Genomic DNA, 26,551 nt, shown 5'->3' on the forward strand with positions numbered 1-26,551 from the left:
TTGAAATTTAAGATTGACCCTTTCACAGCCATCTGGAGGTTCTCTTGCGAGAAATTTATTAATTCTAGGGGATGTGCCCAAAGTTCGCCCTTCCTGTTCAGGAGATGAATCCTCACTTGCACCTGCAAATGTTTATTTTAAAATATCAATAAAGTTTTTTCAATTTTCAATTTCATTTTCAGAATTTCGGTTTAACTTTTTAAGAATTTCTTCACACAGGAGCTTTTCAATTTTACAAACTGCAAAAATATCGCCAAAAATGTGGTTTCATTTTTGCCTGCCCTCCTGCCTGATTTAACTTATGATACACATTTTACCATATATTCAATAATGGGTTCTTTAACAGTCGTTGTATACTATAAATAATATTAGGACTAATTTCTCCAAACTTAAAATATGATTGTAAGAATTTCGTCAAAAAAAAACATAAAACTGAACATGACGACATGACATAACGCCCCTAACAGACCAAAACAGCAATATGCAAACAAGAATGATCAGAAACGACAAAACTGCAGGTCCTTCACCCCCTCAGAACCTCAAAAAGAAATCTTGCAATTTCCTAAAATGTTTGAAATAAAACCTTTTAATTTAGTATCTAAGTAGACTTACCATTAATGCATATTTTGAATAAACAATAAATACAGCATTTTATACCTTGGAGTTCACTCGAAGGCCTTGAATCACTCTGGTTCGTAACTGCAGAGCCCACAGGTGAACCTGAACATCGGGAAGGAGGGCCTGAAGAGACTGAAAACAACAAAATTGCATTTTTTACCCTACCTTTTACAAAGGCAAATATATTTATACCTGACGAGTGTCCACTACTTGTTGTCGTATAAGCAGGGGTCTGGGTGTTAACTGATCTAGTCTGTCGCAATAGATCTGCCACAGGAGCACGATGGCCTTCCGGTGTGTTCTCAACACCGACTTTCCTTTCGTCTTTGTCTTGTCCGATGCTCGTGCTCGACCTCAGTACAAGCCTTTCAATCTCCTGATTCAGGCCTTCGATCGAGCTCCTCATCCTGTGTCTCTGGGTGTGGCTTTCATTGCTCACACCCCCACTGCCAAGGAATGACAGTGTACACCTTTGTTCTCGATTATTTGATTCTTTTGTCCTTTGCATTCTATTATCAACAATATTGCTATAACTATTACTGTTTATGTTCTCTTCTCTGTACTTTTACCATACCTGTGTCTTATAAACTTATCAAGTTTATCTTCATTACTGCTTTCTTGGTACCTAAGGTTCTTTCTCGATTCTCCTAACCATTCATCAGTCTGAAAAATAACATTTAATTATTAAAAAGTTAATTATAAAAAAAATTATGAACTAGTTACTTGAAAAATATTTGGTTTTTAGAAATTTTTTGGTTATTGATAAATTTTGATAGCTTTTACTATATTTCTATTGAACTCTACATTAAAAAAATGCTGTAAAATGATACCTTCACGTAGTTGATTTGATCAAGTAGAACGGCAAAATGAAAATATTCAAAAATGAAAAATTTCAACTTTCAAATTTTTTTGGCAAAACCATGGCCTGCTCACAAGAAGTGCCGGTTACATGTCCAATATTTTGGAGTGTACAAACACCAAAAAAAAGTTTGGTCCAAATCGTTAACACACCAACCTGCTCATCCCCTTGTTAGTCTTACCACATTAGAGTTTAAGGATATCAGGACAATTTTTGGGCCCTGATCAATGTATGGGCATCACTAACATAAATACGACTTAAAAGGGTTCAATAAAACTAAAACATTTTCCTGATTGGCGTTATGCACCAAAAAAATTACAGAAATTTGCTACTCAAGCTGATAATTGGAGTCAAAGTCATAATTTATCTCAAAAAGTGTCACAAGCCCCTATATCTGGAAATATTGACTGACATTCTCTATTCCCAGAAAACCAGTTCCTTGGATTACCTCACTCAGGTACTTTTTGTACCTTTGTAAAATAAAGTAAAAAAAAATGCTTTGTCTTACAGCTTACAATAATCATCAACTAATCCAAATGTACTAAAACACTATGGGCAAAAAATGGCATCAGAAGGCATGAAAGACCCAAAAGACAGGCACTCTAACAGAAGGGACTAATCTCAGGTCGTACACCTAAACTAACTGAACTATCACTGACACGGTTTGACTTATTATTGGGGGTCTGTTGACAGAACGTCTTGAATCATGATTGACCACATGGTATGAGATTCGGGTATAAACAAAACTTTGATTGTTACATTTTGTATTGAGTTTTGCGAGGTGATGAACCGCAATTTAGTGGTTTCGATCAACCTGGTCTGTCATCTCACGTATGAGGCAACACAATTGTGGTTTACTGCCCTTATCTCTTTACCCCTTAAACTGTATGACATATATTTATGAGGCATAGTTGTACTTCTAATGAAGGTCCGGTATTGAATACTTAAATCTAGGAAGCAAAAAAGTACAGAGGAATTTGGTCATAGATGATGATGGGCATATACACTAATAACTTTTAGTGTATAGAAGTACTCAACTGAGTGAAGTATCAAGAAGTGATAGATGTATTCAATTTAATCTGCACTAATAATACAGGAAAAAAGACAATATCACATCAGACCCTACTGTTTGTGGCTTTTGTTTGCAGATCCATTAATGAACGTTCAATATAAACATTTTTCGATGAGTTTCACCCAACCCGATTGACTGTAGTTGTTGCTCATTGACTGCTGTTTGGAAGGTGAAAGCACTGTCGAAGTGGTGACAGCTGGTGGAAACTTTAGTGAACCACAGGTTGTCGCCAAAAGGAAAGAAATTACAGAAGATATTTTAGCAGGACGAAACTTGAAACTTAACAAGTTTCTTGGCTGCTCAATGAATTTGAAAGCACATTGAGAATGATTAGCATTAACTATCAATGACGTGTAAATTCTATAAGGATGCAGATTAAACTCCACACACCCACTGTGTGATTGTGGTTTTACTATTTTCCGAAAATGTTTTGGGGCCTACAACATAACCATAAAGTAGTGCAACCATTACAACATGGGTCAAATAATCCAATTTCTCGATAGATGTACTAAAAGTTGGTTAGAGATGGTTAGGGTTAGGGATAGTTGTGGGTTATAGATCTTAAAAGGCACAATATAGTAATCCTAAATTTATTGGGATGAATTACTGAATGAAAATGAAATTCTTTTTGAACAAGTAGTTTTGCGGTTCTCGGTATTTTATACCTTTGTTAACTGTCTATTATGGTAGAAGTATTATCTATTTTCTTGTAAGTATGGGGTTCTCGGGTCGTTTATTATGTTCTTGTTTTATTTTCGACGCTACGTTTTAATTGAGTAAATATAAGGTTTTGGTTGGGATAAAAAATTCAGTGTCACAAGCGGGATTCGAACCCACGACCTTCGCCTAAATAAGCTGCTGCTCTACCACTTGAGCTATGTGACTTCGATCCACTCGGACACTAACTTCCCATCTCAACAACACATTTTGAATTTTCCCTCCTTTTTGCCATTTTTTCAAATGTCGTGTAATCTATTGGATTCTCGGCGACAAATGAAATAGCCATGGAGAGCTTTAGTGAAGTATACTTCATTTTGCTTATTACATTTTGTTCGCTTGACCAAATGTTTTGGTAGACATTTGAAAAAAAATGGCAAAAAGGAGGCAAATTCAAAAGGTGGGGTTGAGATGGGAAGTGTCCGAGTGGATCGAAGTCACGATAGCTCAAGTGGTACAGCAGCAGCGTATTTAGCCAAAGGTCGTGGGTTCAAATCCTGCTTGTGACACTGAATTTTTTATTTCAACCAAAACCTTAATAAATTGAAAAGAATTTATTTGGTCAAGCGAACCACGAAACCTAATAAAATATACATAAGTTTTATCATGTCGGTTGTGCCGTTCGTAATTTCTAGTTTAAAATATAAAAAAGCGGACCGAAAAAATAACTGATCGGAAAAATCAGAACAAAAAGAAAAATTATTCTACAAATAAATCAAAGACACCGACAGATGAAAGGCTAGCCATTGAAATGCGTCTTACAGACAAAACCAGGGCGATCGGAGACGATTGTTTAATTATCGTTAAGCTTCGCCATCTCACAAACATCACAATGTTTCACAGTATAATTGAGCTTCTTATTATCGAGGACAAAGTCGTGAAATTTTGAATCAGCCAACTTTATGAACTATTCAAATTAGGGAAAACAATTATCAATTTTATGCGAAGTAGTTCATTACTAATTTCAATGGGACAATTATATCTAATTACCTATCACACAAGTCTGAATCAATGGATAAGGGAAAACATGTTTATTTAGCTTGGGTTGTTTCCGAACATTATGGTCTTTTTTGCCGTTTTCAGTGGTTGGTTTGGCGAAGTGTATCACCCTGCTTATAACAGGACCATCACTGAAGATGGCAAGAAGCCGAAACGATCCTGACATACCAAAACAGAGAGAATAGACATGCACACAAATGATCACGAACTACGGCTAATAATCCGCAGAAACAACAAATGTTTACTTCGAAATCTTCCTAATGAAGAAAAACAGAACAAGAGGTCGCATTGATCAAATTAGCAGGTGGTGCGAGAATATAGGCCTGCTGTCAACCCGAACAAAACCACACTAACACATTTCACAAAGAGAAGGAAGTTTAATTTAAAAGCACCCCATTTAAAAAATAACCCTAAATAAAGTATAAATACAAAAATAACCCTACTGGCTATATACAAGGAGCCCTTCGTGGCCAAAACCTTAAAAAAACACGTTTCAATTGAAATATTACTAAGATTGGCATGCCTTAGCACAGTGGCAATGCATACATCCAGATGATACATTTCAAAGTGCAGACTCTTAGGACAAAATAAAATAAAACCGGACATAATAGAAGGTGCACCATAAAATCTAAAATAGTCAAAATAAATGAGATGGCTACAAAAACGTCTGACAAATTGAAACATTGCGAGATGTTTGAGAGAATAAAACCCCCGAAACTAAGAGGGGCCTTATTGTGGTATACAGCCGGATCAAATATGGAGTGGGCAGGGGTCAAGAACCAAATTTTGACCTAGCTAAATCTCTAGGGCACACGACATCAATTTTCCAAATTAAGATCCATGCAATAGAACTCTGTATATAGGAAATACTTAAAAAAGAAATAAAAGGCGTCAGATATTCATCTTCTCTGACCGCTACGCAGCACTGAAGGCCTTAGACTCCTTCATTTCCAGCTCCTGGAAAATTGCGTAGGACACGAGAGTATTAAAGGCAACAAACTTGCGAACTAGCTAAAAGCAGCCCTTACACCCTTTGTACCGGAACGAAAATTGTCACCAAATCATACTAAAAACGGAACTGAACAAATGGATGGAAAAAGAAATGCCTACATACTGGATGTATTCACCAGGTGCGAAACAATTAAAGAAGTTCCTCCACATCTCATCCAAGAAAACAAAAATCTACCTCTATCTCAGTAGGCAGGAATTATGTAAAATAATAGACCTTTAGACTGGCAGTTAATTCCAAAAAAAGATCTTTTAGGTCGCAGTGAAAGCAAAAGATTTTGATCACCTCCAAGAATATACACTGACTGGCAAAAAATTCTATCCAATTTATTCATTTTCCTTTATAAAAGAAATTCTGCTCTTAATTTGTCGTTTTTACCAATAAATATTTGTTTATGCTATGTTTTAAGTTGGGAATATCAATTAGAAGTAAACACACTTAATCCTTAATCCAAACCCAAGGATGAAGGATTTTTTAATGTTTACTTTTTACGGAATTTAAAATGTTTATTCAGTCACATTTGAAATCTGAAGCAATAAACTGTTTAGTTTTCATCTTTGCTTTCTTAATTTCAATTTTTAAACTTAAAAATGCCACTTAGTGCTGAGGATGTTGCGTGTGGTGTGGCACTTATTGATGACGGACGTTCCGTCACGTATGCAGCCATTGCCATCGGAGTTACCTACCGAACACTGCGAGACACCGTTATAAGTTTTCGAGAAGCTGGGTCCTACCATAGAAGGCCCGATTCTTGACAACCTGGGGTAACCACAGGATGGTCGTTTTTTGATTGTGAGAATTTACGAAACCGGCACCTTACAGTTGTTCAAGCTCCAGGAAGTTCGAGGTGTCCAAATTTCTGAACGGCTTGAAGAAGATTAAATCAGTATGGACTGATGGCTTTTCGCCTCGTAAGAGGACCAGAATAGACCAGAACACACAAGTTGCACGGCTCGCATTTCCTCGAAAACACAGCCATTGGTCTTTGAACCATTGGTCTGCTGTACTTTTTGCAGGTAAGTGTAGATTTACTCTACGATCTCCAGATGGACGTGAAAGAGCGTGGAGAAGGCGAAATGAAAGGTAGGAAGCTTGTGATTTTTCCCAGAGCCAACCTTTTCAACCTTTGTTGTTTGTGGAGGGTCTTTGACGGCCACTCGCTGAGGATGAAATTTTGGAACATCATGCGTTGCCTATCCTCGATGAAATGCTGATTTCGCTGCATCATTGTCGCTGGACAATCCTATTCTAATGCACGATAATGCCCATCCACAAAGTTACCTTCGACAACAGGGTCTTAGCCTGGCCAGCTCGTTCTCCAGAACCCATCGAACATTTATGGGATAACCAAATTCAAAAGACGAATAAGAGCACGTCCATCATATCATAAAAATGGGCTAACCTCCAGCAAAGAGACATTTCCAGACTGGTAGAAAGTATGCCTAGGTGTCTTCAAGATGTAATTAAGGCAAGAGGAGTAAATACGCGATATTGAAACGTTAATTAAAAATCTAAAACAAATTTTATCTGACCGTCCTTTTTTATTATTCATTTTCCTAAGCAATTTACATTTTTAAATCTTTTTAGACAAAGACTCAATTATTAAACGATAAAAAAGGTAAAAATTTAGGTAACGATATAATTAGGTAAAAAAAGTTAATATGTACAAATCAAGATATATTACTAGTGGGTGGAATTTTTTGCCTGTCAGCGTATGCCAGTTTAATTGTAAATATTTTACTAGGTTGGCGTCCACAATTTGGAACCTTTAAAATTATAAAAGTAAAGAGGTTTTAAGTGTATGTTGGACGCCAAAACACTAGGTGTTCTCTCTCGCTGATTATTATTACTCCTCACGCCTGGCGTCTTTTGGCAGCTCTTCAGACATCGAACCATTCACAGTTGCTCAATTGTTTATTTCTTATAAATAACACAAGGCTCGTTCGGAGGTCTTGGCCGTGTACTTTCTATTTGGTTTAGAGACAGCCTTTAAATTCCAAGTGGTCGTGTTTGGAACAAATGATCCGGATTTGACTTTTTGTAAACAAACCGTCCAAACGTTTTCCACTCTTTTGAAATAATTTATTTAAATTCGGCTTCGCGTGTTGGACAGGCCACAAATCATGCACGACTTAAACACAAACGTTTCGGCTGGATACATTTCTCGACAGCCCCCCCGCATTACTTTGTGGCATGCGATGAAATAAGTCTGAGATAAATATTAAAAAATTTGCAAAATGCCAACATGAAAAAAAATCCGTTATTCTAACTAAAAGACCATTTGTTAATAATGTGGCTTTGAATAAAATTGAAAAATTTACATAATTAATAATTAACATGATTGTAGTCCTTGAATTTCAGTCTTTCTATCCTCGCCATTTTGGTCTGATGCTTCTCGTCATCACCAGTAGTCGCCTTAGCCCGACGTGTCAACGTACCGAAACAGCGAGGAAAGACAAAACGCCAGAGAACTTTGGGATACCGGTTACCCAAGGTTCATGTTATTTACCATCGATCATTAATCAAAACAACTAATTAATTAAAAATAAACTTAATAAACAAATACTCTAGTAAAATCTGTTGAGAAAGAATGCAATTCGGTCGACTGACTGAAACTGGCTGAACGCCGACCTGTTGAAGGCCGGTTTAAATTCTACTCATGAAAACAACATTACAAGGGCTTGAACATCCAATTTCAAAGGCCGAGTTTATTTGCAATGGGCCGGCAGATTCCTATGAAGCTTTCGTTTTAGAAACTAAAAAGCCACATAAAACCCACGGACAAGTATAAAAATTCTATACAGAACAAATCAGGAAAACATCTAACCAAACAACAGACGGCAGAAAATTCAGCAGCTTTGATTTGTCTTTTCATACCCTAAATAAATTATTTCAGTTTCAGTTTCTAATATTAATATTATTTCATACAAAATAAAACAATCAACTAGCCAAAAGTATTATTTATTATATTATTATTATTTTTTTAAATAAAACAACTTTCGCCTCATTTTAAACTGACGGTCCACCACGTGAGTAGATGGTATGTTTTTTGGGTTTCTTTAGTTTATCTTTTTTTACAGAAGTCAGCCGCCAAGTGATGCATTGTGATGAAGAATATTCTCTTTTGAACAAGGGCAAGGAATTGCAGCCCTTTTTCATCTATAAATTATTGCCGTTTCTCATAGCCTTTCCTAGTAGTGCTCGTTTATTTTCCATTTCATACGGAATAAGGGTTGGTTATTGTTTATTGCTCCAATTCTAGAACAAAGTCCAGAATGAATAAACTGTGCTGAACAATATTGAACATTGTTTCACATCCAGGCAGTCCTCAGCCAGTGTTTCGCAAGAAAAATCACATCCTGAAATTGAAGCTACTGCAGGGATTTATGGTTTCTTAGTTCCACGTAGTGGTAGTGGTAATCACTAATCTCAAGCTAATCCGATAACATTGGTTGACTGCATTTTGTTGTTAACACGTCCAAACTTGTTCAATGTTTACCAATTTTTCTCTCAAGTTAAACAGAGTATACAGAAAAATTGGCTTCTACAACACCTCTTGAACAGTTTGTTTATTCCACTAAACATCCAAAGGATTCAAAAGAATTGGCAAAGCAAAGATATGGCTAATACCTAAAATTTGAAACAGCAGGTTTTTGAAATTTTACTAAATCGCCAAGTCGTTTCGTTAGAGGAAAAATATCACGAAAATCAAAAACTTGCACTTTGCCCTTACAAATTTTCTACCCCTCACGGAAAAACATTGAATCATGTATATGTTACTTAATCTATCCGTAACACTAACGTTACGTAACCTAAACCTTCTCTAACCCTTATCTTAACTAACCTAAGCCAACCTAACCATACCTAATTTACGACTTTGTTGTTTAAAGCGTAGATATATCGACCACTTTTTTACTCACGAATGATCTGGATCTCGGTATGTCTGGATGAAAAAAACAAATTCAATTAGTATCTGCCAAGCTTTCGACCTATTTTAATGTCATCATCAGGGCAAAACGATCTTAAAGATGGCTACAAACTGACATATGTAATTAAGTTTTTAATAGATGCTTCAGACCCAGTCCCAACATAGCCAAGTCTCTTACCTGTCCATTCTTCTAACACAAAGCTTTAGTTTTAAAGTGTTTTTTTTCTTGTTTTATTAGGTTGATAAGTGATTTCATTGTAGTATGTGCATTTGCGATTTAAAATATTGCTTGGTTCCACATGCTCATCACTTATCTCAAGCTAATCCGATGACATTGCGTTGGAAAACACGTCCAAATTTGTTCAATGTTTCCCAATGTTTTCCGTTTAAACTGGCAACAAGGGTCACAGATATTTTTGCTCTATGATATCATTTATTTTGCTGCCAAATTCTTAACAGCCAAAGTAAAGAAAAACTACCAGAAATGGCGAGCATTTGAGCGCCCTAAAATTCGAAAATATATTAGGTTTAAGAAATGTCACTAGGTTGTCGCCAAGTTATTTCGTTGTATTATGCGCATTTTCGATTAGTTTTCATTTTTCTCTGCTTCACTTGACAATCACCAACCCCTAATCTGAAACTAATCCGAGAACTCTTGGTTGACTGAACTGAGTTGGAAGTACTGAAAGTACAAGTTAAAACAGAAAAAAGTGTTCAACATCTCCGAAACAGTTTATTTTGCTGTCAATTTATTTATTTTACTTCATAAATTAAGAAATGAATAGGAGAGGAGGTGAATAGGGGAAGTATTAATGAAGGTACGAATTATAACAATGAGCTTTTGAAAGATAGCCTCAACCGAAAGCAATTTTTTGACACAATAACAAAATTTCTTTGCTCTTATTGTGTGATTCGAAGCTTGTCAGTTTCTCATACAGTTGTTGTCTGATTGAATACGACTTCATTGATTGGGATATCAGAATGGATGTACAATACTACTTGAAAAAATGGGTAATTTTGGACTTTTTCGAATGGCGATGAGGACAAACGCTTCTGTTAAAGATGTCCGATTTGGTAGAGAACACACTGCCTCAACCTTGCGTTAAAGTCACTTGTGTAGGACTTATATTACTTGAATAAAAAGAACTTTTAACAAAATAGTTTGAAACTATAGGATGTTTAAGTATAAAGCATTATAAGGCATTACATTTAATTTTATAGCAACACGTTTTATTCACAGACAACAGGCAAATGATTCTTAATATTTTTAGTTTTCAATGATTTTTTATCGTAATTCTTTACCGAGGAAATTTTTTACATATTTGGTATATTTTTGTGGATTTACTGTGATAGCCATAGTTGTAAGCATTTCCGTCGGGATTTGGTTTGTGCTTGATGGGCCAGTATCAATTTTAAAAGGAATTTATTTTAAATTAAAAGAAAGTATAATTTTCTGCTACTATTGGGCAGATAGCAAATCAGGGAGAGATAGAGCGTTCTTGGTAAGTGGACAATGGGATAGCTCCCGTTGGGAACAATGGCTAGATGAACGGGAGTTGATTGCATTTACAACTTGGAAGGCGAGTCATCGATAAACGTTGCTTCATGCGGTGCTATTGCCCGGACTGTTTGAAAAAAGGTAGATGCTTGCTCGGACGAGAGTTTGTTCGAAGCACCCGTTAAAAATAATACAAAATTCGACAGACAGGCAAACCAGTTTTAAGGTGTCGACGAAACAGATTTTCCGCTGAACAAGGATGGTTCAACGACCGGATCTTACACATCCTTTTTGCAAATAATTGTAATGTGTCTTCGAAAGTTCGGCTTCAAGTTCTGAACGCTTTGTAACTTCAAAAATGCTCGCTGAGAATTATATTTGCTCCGAAATAGGACACGATACACATTTTTCCAAAAATGATGAATTATTTAAATTTTTTATTGCAGACAATATTTTTTAAGGACTATATTTCAGTCAACGTTTCTGCACAATTTCGTTGACCAGTACATTGTTGTTCCTCATCCAGACTTCAGAAAATTCTGTGTTTCTCAAGTTGTAATCGTGTCCAGAGTGTCTACAGCAGGCAGTTCTGCTGTCAAATTGATTGTTATACAATGGAACGAAGAAAAGAAAAGGAGAATGTGGAGGACCAGCATTGATGGAAAGAACAAACATATTTGGAGCGACCGAAAATATGAAAATACAGTCGTTGCGTGCCTACGATACCATACCTAAACTAAGACCACCCTAATTCTAATCCTAACCTTGCTTAACCTAAGCCGACCCTAATCTTACCTAACCTGCCCATAACTCTAACACATAAACCTTTAGTTTTAATGGTTTTTCTTGTTAAACAGAGTAATCTCTAATCTAAAATTCGAGGACAAACAGTAATGGTTATGACGTCCCAACATGTCCAATGTAGTTTCCCATTTACAGGTACTTTTTGTTTTGCAACTCCTTTCAATTGTTTGTTTTGCTGCTAATTTAAGAAGAAGAAGAAGAAAAATAACTTTATTCTGAGACTAGTATCCCCTAAGAATAATTTACATGAAATAAATAAAGGAAGTTCCTTCTATGAAGTTAAAAGTAAAAAAAAAAAAGATAGAAATCTTGGCACAATGTATACCAGTAAGGCAGGCCAGAAGAGAAAATTACGAGAATATTAAACAAAAATAACAAATGTTAACGTGAGGTCTCTGCTTTACTTATTTACTTGACAACAAAAAGAAAAAAGTTACTAAAAATTGCAATGAGCTTTTGATTGACTTAAATTTTGAAAGCAGTCGGTTTTAAAAGTTTTACTAGGTCGGCAAAGTGATTTCATAGTAGTACGGACATTTTCAGTCAGTTTTACATTTTTTCTGGGTTTTACATGGAAATCACTAATATCAAGCAAATCCTATAACTATGGTTGACTGAACTCTGTAGGAAAACATGCCATGTTCAATGTTTGTGAATGTTTTCCATTTAAAAAGGACACATATAATTTTGATCTACAACCCCTCTGAAACAGTTTAGTTTGCTGTTAATTTTTTTTCAAATTGAAAGGCAAAGAAATAGCATTAAGGTTTTGACCACTTATGATTTGAAAACTACAGTTTTGGGAATTTTACTAGGTCGCCAAGTGATGCCATTGTACGATGCGCATTTTCGATGGTTTTTTTTTTTTTAGTTTTTTCTTGATTACCTATGGTAATCACTGATCTCAAGCTAATTCGAAGACTGCTGGATGACTGAACCGTGTTAGAAAATGCGCTTTCGACCTACCTAAAATTTGTCAAGGTAACAACTGTGCCATGCATCAGAAAAAAGAAAGCTAAATCTTACAACTCTAAACCTGCGAAACCAAGAAATAAAATATTCCAAAGAAGTTGCAGACAGAACTTTTTGACCAAAAGTTAATTTAGAACGTACGCCTTAAACCCATGACAGGACACTAAAGGTAAAATGGGTATGCCAAAGACTCCGCGGTCAGTATCTGTCTCAGGAACATCTTAAAATGACCTTATGGTACCTTACGATTATCAAACTCACGATGCCATTATGCAATATGGTGGCCAAAACAGAACAAAGAATGGCAGAGGAACTACTACGAAAAGTGCAAAGACTAGCATGCCATGCTTCAGTGGTGCTATTAAAACTTCATCCACAGCCGCAATTTAACGTATACTCAAGCACTCTAATTTATACAGGGTGTCCTTTCTAGATGGTGGTTAATAAATAGCAAACCAAATGACTGTTTTCTAACTTTTTGCCATAACTTTGTCATTTTTTGACCGATTTAACATCCGATTGCACCATTGTTTTCAATAATAAATCCTTTTAAATGATGTGTCAGAATGTATAGGGTCGTATTTGAAATTTTGAAGTTGAACTAGGCTTGAGGTACTTTGTATAATTTTTCTCCAAAAAAGTTAAACATTTTAAACTAGACTGAAATATAGAAACGTATTTTTTTTATTTTTATAGTGTCATTGGTTCAAGAGAAATTCAGCCAGGCCATATAAAAAGGACACCCTGTATACTAGACTTTGAAAATGACCGGAAACGACGATACTACAAACTACATCATGGATCATGGGCATACTTCATCACCCCGTAAACATCATGGATAAATCTCACAACTTCCAATATATTTAACCCTTCTGCGCTGTAAAGTCCGTTCATGTCTTTGTGTCCTATGACCCTGCTTAGTGTATGTAAAGGAAACAGAAAAATGTCTCATCAGTATCTTACACTCAATGTTGGTTGTTATGTGAATCAGATATCTTCGTATAGCGTGTGAGTGTGTAGATAGGACTAAGAACTTGCTGGGCCTTCTATTGCGGGTGTCTTACCCACTACCATCTACACGAATAATTTGTTATCAGCAGACAAGCTGGAAAATAACTCATGCTGCTTTGATTCCTCAAATTGATACTATCCTTGATTTTACTGTCGTCATCAAAGTCTGTCGGCATCAAAATTACCTGTTTCGGAGGTGTTCCTAGGCGCTTCACATTCGCATATTTATTTTACTTCATGGAAAAACACTGAATTGTGGATATGCTACCGATCCGTACCATAGCATAACCAATCCCTAACTAACCAACCTTACCTCACCCGTCCTCAACTTCAACCTCAACCTTCTTATTTAACCTGGCATAACACGAGATGAATTCAAAGTTTTGGAAGAAAACTATCAGGCTTCAAGGAAAAACACTGAATCATGGATATATATAACCGAACACATCCCTAACCCAACACTAACCATACCTTACCCAAGACGTCCCTAACTCTAACCCTACCTAACCTAACCTGTCCCGTCCCTAACTCAAATACAAACCTTTAGTTTTAACCGAACCATAATCCTACCTTTCTTAACCATCCCTAACCTAACCTAACCCAATCGTCAACTTAAAAATTTTTGTATTCAGCTCAAAAATATTATCCATGTTAAAATACTGTATTTACACAATCATCGTGATATTAGGATGTATACTTTCTTACTTGATTTTTACAAAGCAACCCTCTTTTTTATTACCTTTTATAACACTTCTTGCAACATCCCACAAACATGAAATCGCCATGGTATTGATGGAAGATCAAATTATGACTGTAAGTTACGAAACTGCCCCGGCAATTTCACTCTAAAATCTTCGAATTCGAGTTCGCAGCCTGAACGAATTCCCTCTAATAATTTCGACACAATTAAGGAGAACTGTATTTATTTATTTTACATAATTACTAGGTATAAAAACATTAATAGTTGATTTCAATTAATCAATCTTTTGGAGGTCGAAATGAAAAAGCTAGTGTCACGGCAAGCCAGTGTGCCTGTGACAATAACTGTGTAGTAGTTGAATAATTTCAAACGGATCTTGTTGAAGAATGGGATTCTGTTTCACAAGAAGAAATTCCTTCCCCTTTAAGTTAGTCTGTGAATAAACACGTGTTTGAGAAACTTGGTATATTGATATCTATACCAAAATGCTATTTTACATGTGGATTAGAGGGGCAGACTTTTTTGAAGACAGTTTTGTCGATATTTGGACGGTCAGAAAAATTCGGCCTCGTTTGAGCCAAAATCTGTGTGGATTTCAATTGTTTTTTAGACCTTAAAGTCTGCAACTGTCTCGAAGGAATCGCCATCAGCTCAAATTGTGAAAAGAGGTAAATACCTTGTCATCTTTAACATTTAAGTACTTCCATTTTAAGGAAGCAGGAAATTTCTTAAGCAACTAGTTGAATAAAACGATTAGTTTTTACTTTTTTTTAGTTAATCCAAGGTATCAAAGTTAAATTTTTATAAGTTTAAAAAGCGTGCGAATCAAACGTACAATCGACCTTTCCAGTCATGCTATCATTTTCAAATCCGATTGCCCAATTCCTTCCTCATTTCCCGAATATTTTATAAATTTTTATGCCTTCGATACAGAACGCCGAGTTACGTTTACCGGATAGCAATATGTTTATTCAAGAAAGCTCTTGCATGAAATGATCGTTGTCTGTCGGCTGTTATGACTTCCTGCTGAATACGACCGGGTTTACCTCTTTTTATTTTTATTTACCTATTTATCTCTTTACCTCTACATTGATATACGATGTTTACACCCTTATAATCCGTAATTTAAAAGGTTTATGCAGAAGTTTTCTGAGTAAAATTTAAAATATATAGGATTCTATTATATCTCTTTCCTATGTAATATCTAATTTCAAATGCACTTTCCTTCGGCGTTTTAGGTTTGAATAACCATTCGAGATTGGCACTAGGGATTATTTACTTATTAATAATTGCACGAATAAATCAAAATGAAGATGAACTGTCAGAAATCTGAAGAGCTGACGGCCATTTTGCTAAGAAGTAGAAGTAAATTTTGCCAACATTACTCTACAATGACGCACGACGAATTCTTAATAGTAAAAATTTATTTTTCAAATAAACAAATCCTTAAAAATACAATTCTGTAAAATTGTTCATGATGAAAAGAAAGAATTATTCTAAAATAATATTGCAAGTTTACCATTCTCAGAACTTTGTGTATGAATCGGATACAGATTTACTTCCTTGATTGTTATCAATTGGCTTTTTTTACAATAGTATTTGACAGATTGACAAGAACATAGGTTTTCATACGCTCAAAAAATAAAAAATTGAATTACCTGTGTAGACCTGTCGACTTGGAGGTTGCTCAGGTAGAATGAGTCCCTGGGCCAGTGTCCTGTCACGTAGATGGTGTCCAGGGAAGCGGTCCTCCTCATTGAGTTGCTGCTGAAGTCGTTTGTCCGAGTGTTTAACGTTTCGCATTTCCCTGCCGATCAAAATAATATGTTAGAGATTTGACATGTTCAATTGTTTCATGTTACAAAAAAAAAGGTTTTCATAAGCTGTGATTCGCCCTATGGGTATAATAAGACCAATAAAATACCCAAGCTATAAATGTATAATGAGAAAATCCATAATCTAAATTGGCTAATTTTCAATAAACAAACTTAAGACAACTGATGGGCTTATTGACAGGACATTGCCATGGCACAAACTTGTTGACAGCCTCTGCGAGCAAGAAGAATGAATATATACTTTCAATTGATAAACCAGAAGACACAGAATTGTTTATAAACATAGCCTGTTGAAACTCTTTACTACCAATTAGTGCCCTACAGGACATAATCAAAAGATATAATTTAGGAGAGACAGTCTAAAAGCAATGTATTGTTATGTAAGCCCAAATGGCTCCTGTGACGGGTTTTAATCAACTCAAACAAGATAAACACGTATTACAAAATAAATAAATATTGTAATAATTTGTAAGTATGTCCCAATGATTGAAATAATAAAGTCATAAACTTCATTAAAATCAAGTTGAACTGAACGATGACTCAGCTGCATAATCAAAAGAAAACAAATGGTGTATATTATCTCAAAATTTTCAAATCAACTCATTAATTTTAGTGTAAAGGTAAATTTTGTAGAATGGTCTTGTAGTATAGATATTTTTTTTTTTAGTTTTAACACTTAAATGAAAAACACAAGAAGAAACACATCTTCCATTAATACAATATTTAAAAAACAACAATCTCAATTAAGATAAGCAAAGCTTAATGTTTCAAAGATTCTAGAAAAAACGAAAACATTTCAACTTGCACCACTTAGAAGTTTTCTAGAAAATAAACTTTGTTAATTAGTTAAGTTTCTTATAAGCTGACAAAATTGATCTGTGCAATCCTGTATTTGATAGAACAAAGCTTTAATGGTTACATTCAATCTGATAATGCTATATGTTGAAGGTTTAACTGGATTTTGTAAAAAGAGGATAAAAGATTGACTTGGTGTTTTTTGTTTTAAAATGAGATGTTCAATTTAATTGGATTATCTACTGTTCTTATCCATCTTGACTCAAGCCACCTTAGCGCAAGCGTTGCGAAAAGTCAAAAATGACTAACACATGATAATTTTCCAAAATTTTAAATAAATTTCCAACAGAACCCTGTCGCTTGGATACAGCACACTTCTGCCATTTATCGAATAGTCAAAAGCCTATCAGAATGTTAGATGTGTTTGAACACTACATCCAAACAAACAGTTACAAATGCCTATGTTTAAAGAAAATTAATTTCCCTCAATACACTTTATAACTGTCATTAAAGCTGGGGTTGTCAATCTGGATCCTACAACCCACTACGATCATGGGCGATTCAAGCTTTCCACAGGGATTCTCAAGATTTGAACTTGAAGGTGACTACGGAATCATACTGCAAATAATTATGATAAATGCTAAAAAATGTTAACAACTTAGTCATGATGAGGAGAGTATATAGTAGTGTATGTTAAAATTTAGGCCAAAATGAATTAAATTTATTGACATCTTGATCAGGCTTATTTCAGGTTTTATTACACATTGAACAGGGAAACCACCTAAATATTTCAGCCAGTATTTTGAAACCATTTTATTTCCCTTCATCAAAGCTAAAAGGATCTCAACATAAAAATTAATTAAATATTATTTCAATAGACTTTACTATTTTTATTTTTTATTTTTATATTCAAACAGCTATTGTGCTCCTCCAAATATAGGGTTTTATCTAGCGTCAGTCTTTTCATTAACCTACAGCTTTGAGAGTTCCTCATAAATGTTCCTGGATTAACTCTTTTTTCCAAGGAGAATCTTCCCAGCAACATACATTATCTACTGCAGTTTCTTCTTCTTCTTCTTGGGAGAACTTATGTAGGCTTCTGCCAACAAAATATTTTTATGAGTCTAATGAGACAGCAATGTCCGGTTGGAAGGTTGACAATAATCCTAAGTTTTGTCGTTGTTTCATCATGTATGTTGTGAATTTAGGCAAGTCTTTCTTGATGAAGTCTATTTCCTGCTGCCCTGGGATGTTTTTCCACCTTAAACTTGATCAATTAAGATTTTTTTATGGTAATTTTTAATTGTAGATTCTGGCCATACTTATGCAGTTGAGGAACCTTCTATGGCCAGTTTATCATCTTCATACACTTACTGTTTGCCCTGGAATCCAGACAAGAAACAATTTGTCTTGTTCCAGTGTCGGTTATCTTACCTCAGATGAGGTCAGTGCTTTCAGTGCAGCTTGCACAAAGCTCTATTTCCACAGTTTCTACCTGATATATCGCAAATTATCCAAGAGAAATTTAGAATTTTAACCCTTAATCCCATTCAGGTTGTGATTTGATGCAACAAATATGTATTACTGCTGGCTCTCTATAAAAGAAAGTTGTTTAACTTTGATGTGCTATATGTTGTGGTTTGTTATTTTCGACTGTTTCAATCTGCCTATTCTCGCTAGTTTGGCCTTTCAGGCTAGCCATCTTCAGTACAGTTTCAGGGATAAAAGCAGTGAGATGAACTTCGCTATCTTCAAACCCATCACTAAGGATGGTAGAAAAGAGTCTAATTTCTTCCCATTTTTTACTGACTCTAGTGCCATTTTGTTGTTCAGACAAGTATCAAATAGTCAACCTTAACTGTTAGTCCTGTCTCCCATGAACCTATGTACAACTTTTCTTCCCTGTAAATGTGAAGAGGTGCTAGGTTCACAGTCGGTGTAGTGCTCATTGTTACGGTGATCCTTAGCATGGTCTTCCTTTGGTACTAATTTTTCCTATACCTTAAGTGTTTTCCTACTTCACAATCACCCCATAATTTATCACGAACATGATGATTATCAAATAAAGCTAACCATTTTTAGGTTGTGAGATTTTCTACTGTGATCTGTGTGGTGATCCTATAATTTGATAGTTCCCTATCATCTTTGTCTGCCTATCCTCACTGATGTCTGTCAGATGTGTTTTGGCATTTCATATCTTCAGTGTTGAAGACTAAACTTTGTACATTGAACTGCATCTGATGGACGTAATCAGTGAGGATAGGCAGACCAGATGATCAGGAACTATCAAATTACAGCCAATTTTAGATTTAGATCTCAGCTTTTTCCAGATACTTTTGCCCATGTACCCAGGGAGTTTTTTCTTTTTGGCCAAAGACTACTAGGTATTGTGCCTTTTCTGCTTAAGAACAAATAGGTTCAACGCTGCTCTTCTTTTTTGAACCTTCATCCTTTCGTGGTGACGTTGCTTTTTGATGAATTGCTTTATAATAGCAATAACAAGTTTGTTCCCAGGCATAAGTAAATTCCGTTTGAGGTGTATTCCACTGGGAAAGTTCTGAAAGGTAAAAAGCCTGAAAGAAAATGAAAAATCCACCTTCATGCTGTTCTTCTTCAGCTGGATTTTTCTAAGAACCGCTTAAAAGCTGTTTTCAAATCAATGGTAAGCAGTCATCGGCCGCGAATCCCCGGTGAAAGATTGATCGATAGAAGTAAGATGTAATATTTAAATCGGGCAGAACGCAAGAAAAACAACGTCGCATCACTTTTCCGGCTTTTTAACCGAGGACGGTCTTTTTTGCCGATTCGGTATTGATTCGCCTTGGCCGCTATCGTTCCCTGGTTTTATTTCTTTGATCGGCATCCATTTCTTGTGAAATTAAAGAGGATAAGATGCCAATGGAGATTTCAGATTTATGCTTTTTGTTGTTTAATGAGATGGTTTAAAAGTGGAGAGAATGTTTGCAGGCCGTCGGATTTATCCGTTATCGTCCAATGTCAAGGGCGTGTCGGCCGGAAAGGGAAAGAACAACGCAGCAGACGGTAAACAATCAGAAGGAAAATTGTTTTGAAGTCGGAACGTCAAATTATTATTTTTTTATTTTTTTTATCGGGTTACCTTTGTAGTTGATAGACCCGGGGCTTCGGATCCCGGTGGCGTCGGGAGAAGCTCTGGCCTTCCAGGGCGAAGGGTTTGGACTGTCACTCCTCTGCTGCCTCGCTCCGCAGCTCTGCCTGGTCAACGAGGAGACGGGCAGGGTGGCTTTGAGTGGGCCTTGCTTTGAAGAGGGCGAACGGCGGACCCATTGCGCCTGGGAGGACATTTCGATGACCCGGCTGAAGCCTAGGTATCCTGGGGCTTCATTCGCGAGCGAGGCCAGACGGACCCACAAGCCGCATCTTCATCTCGTCTGATGCGAAAGATAGAAAATGGCAAAGACCGAGTCGACTATAGTATAGATGAACCGCGACTGATACTGGAACTGAATGGACGCCCGTCCACGAACAACCACTAGAATGCAGTAGTAAACGGGACCATATGGTGAGGTGTACGACTTTTCCCCTTTCACTACGGCGAAATTTCCCTTCGAGAGGCGCCCACCCCCTCGATTGATTATTTCTTTCATAAACCACCCCAGCTCACCTACGCCCAGAAAAACCACCACTTCCTTTAATAGCCGTCCCACCAGTTTTACATTCTAGTAAGCCTATAAGAAGTTCATGTACAGCAGAAATCTAATACACATACATAGCCCACACCAGTATTTATTTCGGAACTTGTCACCATTGAACAATACATCCAGAAAAACCAAATTTTTCCTTAAAAATTATCCCACCAGTCATCCATTTTATTCTGCTTTCTATCTTTAAATAATTCATTTCCAGAAGAAATCCGATAATTTACAAATGTATATTTAATATTACACTATTTTCCATAATAAAACCAGCTATAATACCCATATATGTTTTTATTTCAGGACCTGCCACCATTGATCTCTCCATACCACCTCTTTCCTTAAAACTCATCCGTTTTCCTTTAAATAGTTCATGTAAAATAGGAATCCAACATACATACATTTGTGTACATAATAATACACTTTTATTCACAATAAAACATAAACTACATAGCCTGTGCCAGTATTTATTTCAGAAACTGTCATCATTGAACTCTACATCCAGAAAAACCATCCCACCATCCATTATATTCTGCTTTCTGCCTTTAAATAATTCATTTCCAGAAGGCATCCGATAATACACAAATGTATATTTAATATCACACTACTATTATCCATAATATATTTGGTGGTATCGGGGATGCAGTCCAATGAATGTTGTGTGTTGAAACTATGCCAAGCTTCCGGTGTTTTATTTCACCTTCCTCAGGGCTAGATTCTCAGTCAATATTTAAACATTTTCTTTTTTCAAAATGTACAAAACTTTTTGTATCTTTTTACCATCTCTTATTTTTTTACTAAACATAATTTTTTTTTTGGGGACCGCGGTAGCCGAGTGGTTAGCATGAGAGACTCTCACGCCGCGGTCGTGGGTTCGATTCCCACCGTCGCCTCTGGCCCTTTTTTCCTGATAACCCCCAATTAGAACACACAAGAATTCGTACCATGGCTAATATGCAAGATCATAAGGCCAATAATAATAATTTAAAAAAAAAAAATAATTATTATTTTTATTTCGTTTTTTCTTTGATTTAGTGCGGTTTTTAATTCCCCCCCCCACACAAAACATGGTGAAAAGCATTTGACAGACCAAAAACAGCGAGGTTAGACCAGTTTGATAAAGAAATTACCAAACTACATTTAGACGTAAATGATTGCAATTGTCTTAGTTGAAATTAATTTGTTTTATTTTTTTGTAAGGAGGATTTGGAAGTGACCAGGTGTATTGACTCATTTACAATAAATATATTTTTAAAATGTATTTGATAGAAATAAAATGATTACATTTTCAATCAATTATCTCTATATAATTTAAAGTACTAAGTCTATACGAAATTTTAACATAAAATATAAATCATACATTATGATTAACTAAAGTACATAATAAATAAAATCATAAATGACTAGAAATTAAAAATAAGTAAAACCTTTTTTTATAAATATTTTGTAAATTTACTTATTGCATTTTATTAATCAGTTTAACTCTCTGAATATGGCCCAAAAATTCGCAATTGATTAATAATTACAATAAAAAGTAAAGATACATATTGCAACTAAAATAAATTGAAAATATTATAATAACAGGAATTTATACTCTTCTTGGAAAATCTTTTAAATATTGGGATGGTACCAATGGGAGCTTAATTATTAAAATTATTAAGCACTAGTTGACATGAATATACATATATTCATATATGTTTTATAAGGTGTTTGTGTTTGAAAAAAACCAAGTGTTTTATAATATTGTTCTTGAAGTTTTAACAAATCTAGAGAGTAAATTAACTAAAGTATTTTAGAATTCAAACAATGCCTCCCAACTGTAGAAGTTTGAAATCATTGTAAAACTGATAAGTGATTATATAATTAATCACAAATAATAAAATCTTATCTAAAAACTTATTTAATTAATTAATTAACAATCTACTTTTTCCCTAAATACACACGACTTGTTAGTGCTAACATTTCATTCAAGAGTTGTAAAAGACTATACATTTTACTCGGGAATGGGTACAAGAAATACAAGCGTTACAAATATAACAAGTTTTAAATATTTGAACAACATAGAAAAAGTGTATTTGTCAAAATATTGTTAACGTTACTTTTGAGAATTTATATTTTCCATTAAATTGTTGGCCTTTTAATGTTTGGATTTATTATGTCCTAGTTATTGTTTATGCGCTAAAAGAACTACTTCACTGCCTCTGAACATAGTAAAACCATAATGATATACAAGCGATGCAGAATTTGATAGAAATAATAATCGTTTTGCAATCAGAAATGAATATGCTAAAAATATACTATATTTATCAGAACTTGTGATGTGTGAAAAATATATTTTAAACATCTGCACTTTATAAACGTTTTTGCGAGAAAATAATTATAATTGTATATGGGAGAAAACTACAAGGCAACAATTCAAAATCTTTAGCACTTTGGTTTGTTGTAGCTTTATTTGTCTACTCTCCTCTTATAATAAGAGATATTTACCAGAGAGTTCTGATCTACACTTAATATTTATAATACATTTTTTATTTGGCTACTAAATTGATAGGAATATTCCAATCAGCTCAAACGTCTGTATGATGTAAGAAATACATACTGCGCTTAGACAATGCGAGCACAGAACAGTGTGTGAAAGACTAGAATTTTCAAAATTTGTAATTAAGTTTGTATAATTGAAATTGTCGATGATGATAAGTAAAAAAAAGATCACCAGTAATATCAGTTCAAAACTAAAGTTACGATGAAAACATAAAATTCATAAGACACTGGAGAAATAAAAAAGTTTAAAAAAAGTTTTCAAGGAACATAATTAAAGTTAACAGGTAAATAAGTACTGTAAAATTTATGGCAGTAGTACAGAATAAAATAAATGGCACCAAATGTTTTTAAAAAAGGCACTGCAGAGCGTATTATTGTCTCCCTTGTAGAAAACTCAGTTAAAAAATTAAATTTCGATATAGCAAAGAGTGTAAAACTAAAATATTCCAAAGCAGAATTCTTTGGTATAGACAACCCAATTCATAATTTACAAGTACCTGTACTTTTTAACACAATCGTGGTCCACAACTACAACTTGGTCAGTAGAAGTAATTGTGAGTCCACTGGGCCGTTTGAATTTCGACAAATGAGAATCAATTGTGGCAAGAATCTTGCCGTCCTTAAGTGACATGACCTGAACGAAGTTTGATGCTTTTTCACATCTAGATCCAACAAGGCGGCCGTCATTATCGACAGTGAGTCCACCATATCTTCCTTTACCTTTAAATCATTTTGGTCAATACTTATGTTTAACATTTATTGTTTTATATATATTCAAAGTAGGTACCTTCGGAATGGAAAACACGAAGAAAATCACCCTTCGCCGAAAAAATCTGCACTCGAGAATCTGCGACGATTATCTGACCATCTGATCCTACACACACTGAGGAGATGGGATTGAAAAAACCATCCTGATTCCCTTTAGCCCCAATCTTAAAATAAAACAACATGCAAAATTTAAAGTTTAAGCGTTATACTTTCTATATACCAATGCAAGTCTAAACATTTTAAAAAACTAACCCGAAATAGGAATTTTCCTTCAATGTCAAAAACGAATACACAACAAGGTCCGTTGTCAGCTATAAGAATATGACCATAATTGTTATCGACGGCTATGTCGATCGGCTCTTGAAAATCAGCGTAGGTAAAACAGCTCAAAGTCTCTCCTTCAGTATTCAACCTGAAAATATAAAATATTTATTCAGATATCATGAGGTGTGGTCGGGTGTAATGTAGTTTCAGAAGAACATTTTCTTTATCGTGCCAACGTTTTGATCTTTTATTGACATCATCTTCAGGGCTCAAAGTGTTTGTCTTCTGTTTAATATAAAATATGTTGAAGTAAATCAAGTCTATAAATAAAATGTACATTTTACCTTGTTACAATACGTGTCCGCCAGTTGATTAAGGCGAGCCATGGTTCCTCTTGTGGTGGGCAATAACAAGCTATTCCGGTGCAAGATCTTCCTTGTAAACAATCATTTTCTATGTGACCTATAAGCTCAAGATCTCTGGACAAAATCTTGATCCTGCAGTTTCCAGTGTCGACAACAAAAATCTAAAATTATGTAATTTTCAGAAATAATCACAAATAAACTATACTAGTCTCATTTATAAGTAGCATATCACTAGTTTTTTGTTAGTGGAGAAATAATGTGGCTTACCTTATCAGATGTTTGGTCATAAGTGATAGAGACAGGTTGTAGAAACTGATCTTTTTCAGATCCTCTTGTCCCATAGATTTTATTTGGGTTGTTATGCTTCGTAGCAGTGACGATCAAGGGGCCCTTTCCGACCTGTCGATCGACCACTGTGACCTTAACTTCGTACATCCCTTCAGCCGGAGGACGGAATTTAATGTGATAAGTACCATTTTCCAGATCTTCGATTTTGACATCGATTGGCGATCCTTGTGAGCCAGTTGGAGAGTTTGTAAGTTGAACTATGGCACTTACAGGATCCCCACCTTCAGTCCTTTGAACGCCTCCGTAGTCGTAAGATACCAGCATGACTGTACTCTCCAGATTCACCACACAATCACCTTAAAAAAAATTAACAAAATTAACAGCACTCAAAAAAACAAAAAACTGATAGATTACCAATAAGAGAAAGGCTTGATAAACTAGGAAATGTAGTAGTTGTCCTGACACTCCCGAGATCCTTGAGTACGTTTGTTAAGTTGTTTAGTGACGATGAACCGATTTCGCAAGTTATAAAACAGTTCTCCCTTGGCTCAGCAAGACATGACACAGACTCGAGCTTTTGTGTTAAGGCCGAAATTCTTTGTGATATATTTCTAACTTCTACTTGATATTGAAGACCATCACATTCAGTCGTAACCTATGAACATTTCAACAAGAAATATTTTAATAAAGTAAAGCAAAACAATTCTTATAATAAAGGAGGGCTTTGATCGATCTATTTTACCTTATCTTTTTCTGCTTGAATTGTTGATAGTTGTGAATTAAGTTCCTTCATTTTTGTTTCCCTGACTTTATTGATCTGGTCAACCACTGCAAGCCTTCTTGCTTCGACATAACCTTTAGCTTCATTAAACAGCGTTTCTACATGATCTATACAAGCTCTTGTAGCAGATTCCAGCCTGGTGACTTCACCTTTCACCGCATCCTCTGCTTCAGATAGCTTTTTGGAAAAAATTATAGTTTAATTTCAAATTTGTTTTTAATTAAGGAAATATTACTTTTGATATGCATTCGTTTGCTTTGTAGAGGAGGATTTCAGACATGCGCTTAATCGCAATACTGAACGGTATCACAGTATGTTCACAAGAGTCATTTCCACTCGAAGAATGAGAGCCACTCGTGCACTGAGCACAAAAAACTGTATCACAAGTTTCGCAAAACAAGAGTTCCTAGAAGAGATAAGTGAATGTATACTGAAATCAAAGGTTTTTATGGCACACTTACCTGATTAAAGTGCACAGAGCATTTAGGTACTATCTCCCTTCTCTGGCTAGCCATCAAATCGAGCAACTGATTGACAAGAAAAGAGGGCGGCAGTGCCGCTACGCCTCCCCTCGGTACAGTTATGCTTTCTCGGCATATCGGACAGCGAAACGTAGGGGATGTTGCCACCTGGGCTGCAATACGGGAAAGACAATGGAGGCAAACTGTGTGCGAACAAGGAAGCAGTTTTGGTGTATGCTCCCCTCCATCATACATGCCTAAAATACAAAATTAAATTTAGAATTGTATATTTGAAAACTTTTAATGCCTAATAATTTACAAAGCATAAATAACAGAAATGTTCTTATAGTAGATGAGTTTAAATTTTAATAAACAATAACGGAAATATCTATTTGAATCTGCTCTACTTGATTTTTATACACTCATTCTAAAACTCGTATAGTTTTTCCTTCGAAAAAGAAAATAAAGACTGCAGTCATTTGTAAAAGATCTCGAAAATATAATTAAAATCTTCTTGAACTGTAAAATTTCCTCTTGGTGTCTGCGGGATGATAAACCTGTAGTTTAGTCATTTCCGAACATTTTGGTCTGC

At 35.3% G+C, this 26,551-nt stretch overlaps 1 protein-coding gene across 3 annotated transcripts in view; it reads right to left on the minus strand.

Annotated features, from left to right (window-relative positions):
• Nucleotides 1–1,191: 1,191 nt before the first annotated feature.
• LOC106669284 (tripartite motif-containing protein 3-like) overlaps nucleotides 1,192–26,551 on the minus strand; it is a 29,632-nt gene continuing 4,272 nt past the window's right edge. For 2 of the 3 annotated variants that reach the window (XM_024227149.1, XM_024227148.1), the window contains exons 2-12: nucleotides 25,960–26,216; nucleotides 25,734–25,904; nucleotides 25,460–25,675; nucleotides 25,132–25,372; nucleotides 24,697–25,073; nucleotides 24,409–24,590; nucleotides 24,053–24,212; nucleotides 23,820–23,964; nucleotides 23,530–23,752; nucleotides 15,846–15,994; nucleotides 1,237–1,281 (exon numbers count right to left, since the gene is read on the minus strand). In XM_024227149.1, coding sequence (XP_024082917.1) covers nucleotides 1,277–1,281; nucleotides 15,846–15,994; nucleotides 23,530–23,752; nucleotides 23,820–23,964; nucleotides 24,053–24,212; nucleotides 24,409–24,590; nucleotides 24,697–25,073; nucleotides 25,132–25,372; nucleotides 25,460–25,675; nucleotides 25,734–25,904; nucleotides 25,960–26,214 — 2,124 coding nt within the window. In that variant the 5' untranslated portion in view covers nucleotides 26,215–26,216 and the 3' untranslated portion in view covers nucleotides 1,237–1,276. Of the gene's footprint in view, nucleotides 1,282–15,845; nucleotides 15,995–23,529; nucleotides 23,753–23,819; nucleotides 23,965–24,052; nucleotides 24,213–24,408; nucleotides 24,591–24,696; nucleotides 25,074–25,131; nucleotides 25,373–25,459; nucleotides 25,676–25,733; nucleotides 25,905–25,959; nucleotides 26,217–26,551 lie in introns of all 3 variants that reach the window. The other variant, XM_024227147.1, reaches the window with a different exon arrangement.

The sequence above is a fragment of the Cimex lectularius genome, unplaced genomic scaffold (assembly GCF_000648675.2).
Source record: "Cimex lectularius strain Harlan isolate CLEC.00 unplaced genomic scaffold, Clec_2.1 scaffold35, whole genome shotgun sequence".
NCBI classification, from domain to species: Eukaryota; Metazoa; Arthropoda; class Insecta; order Hemiptera; family Cimicidae; genus Cimex; species Cimex lectularius.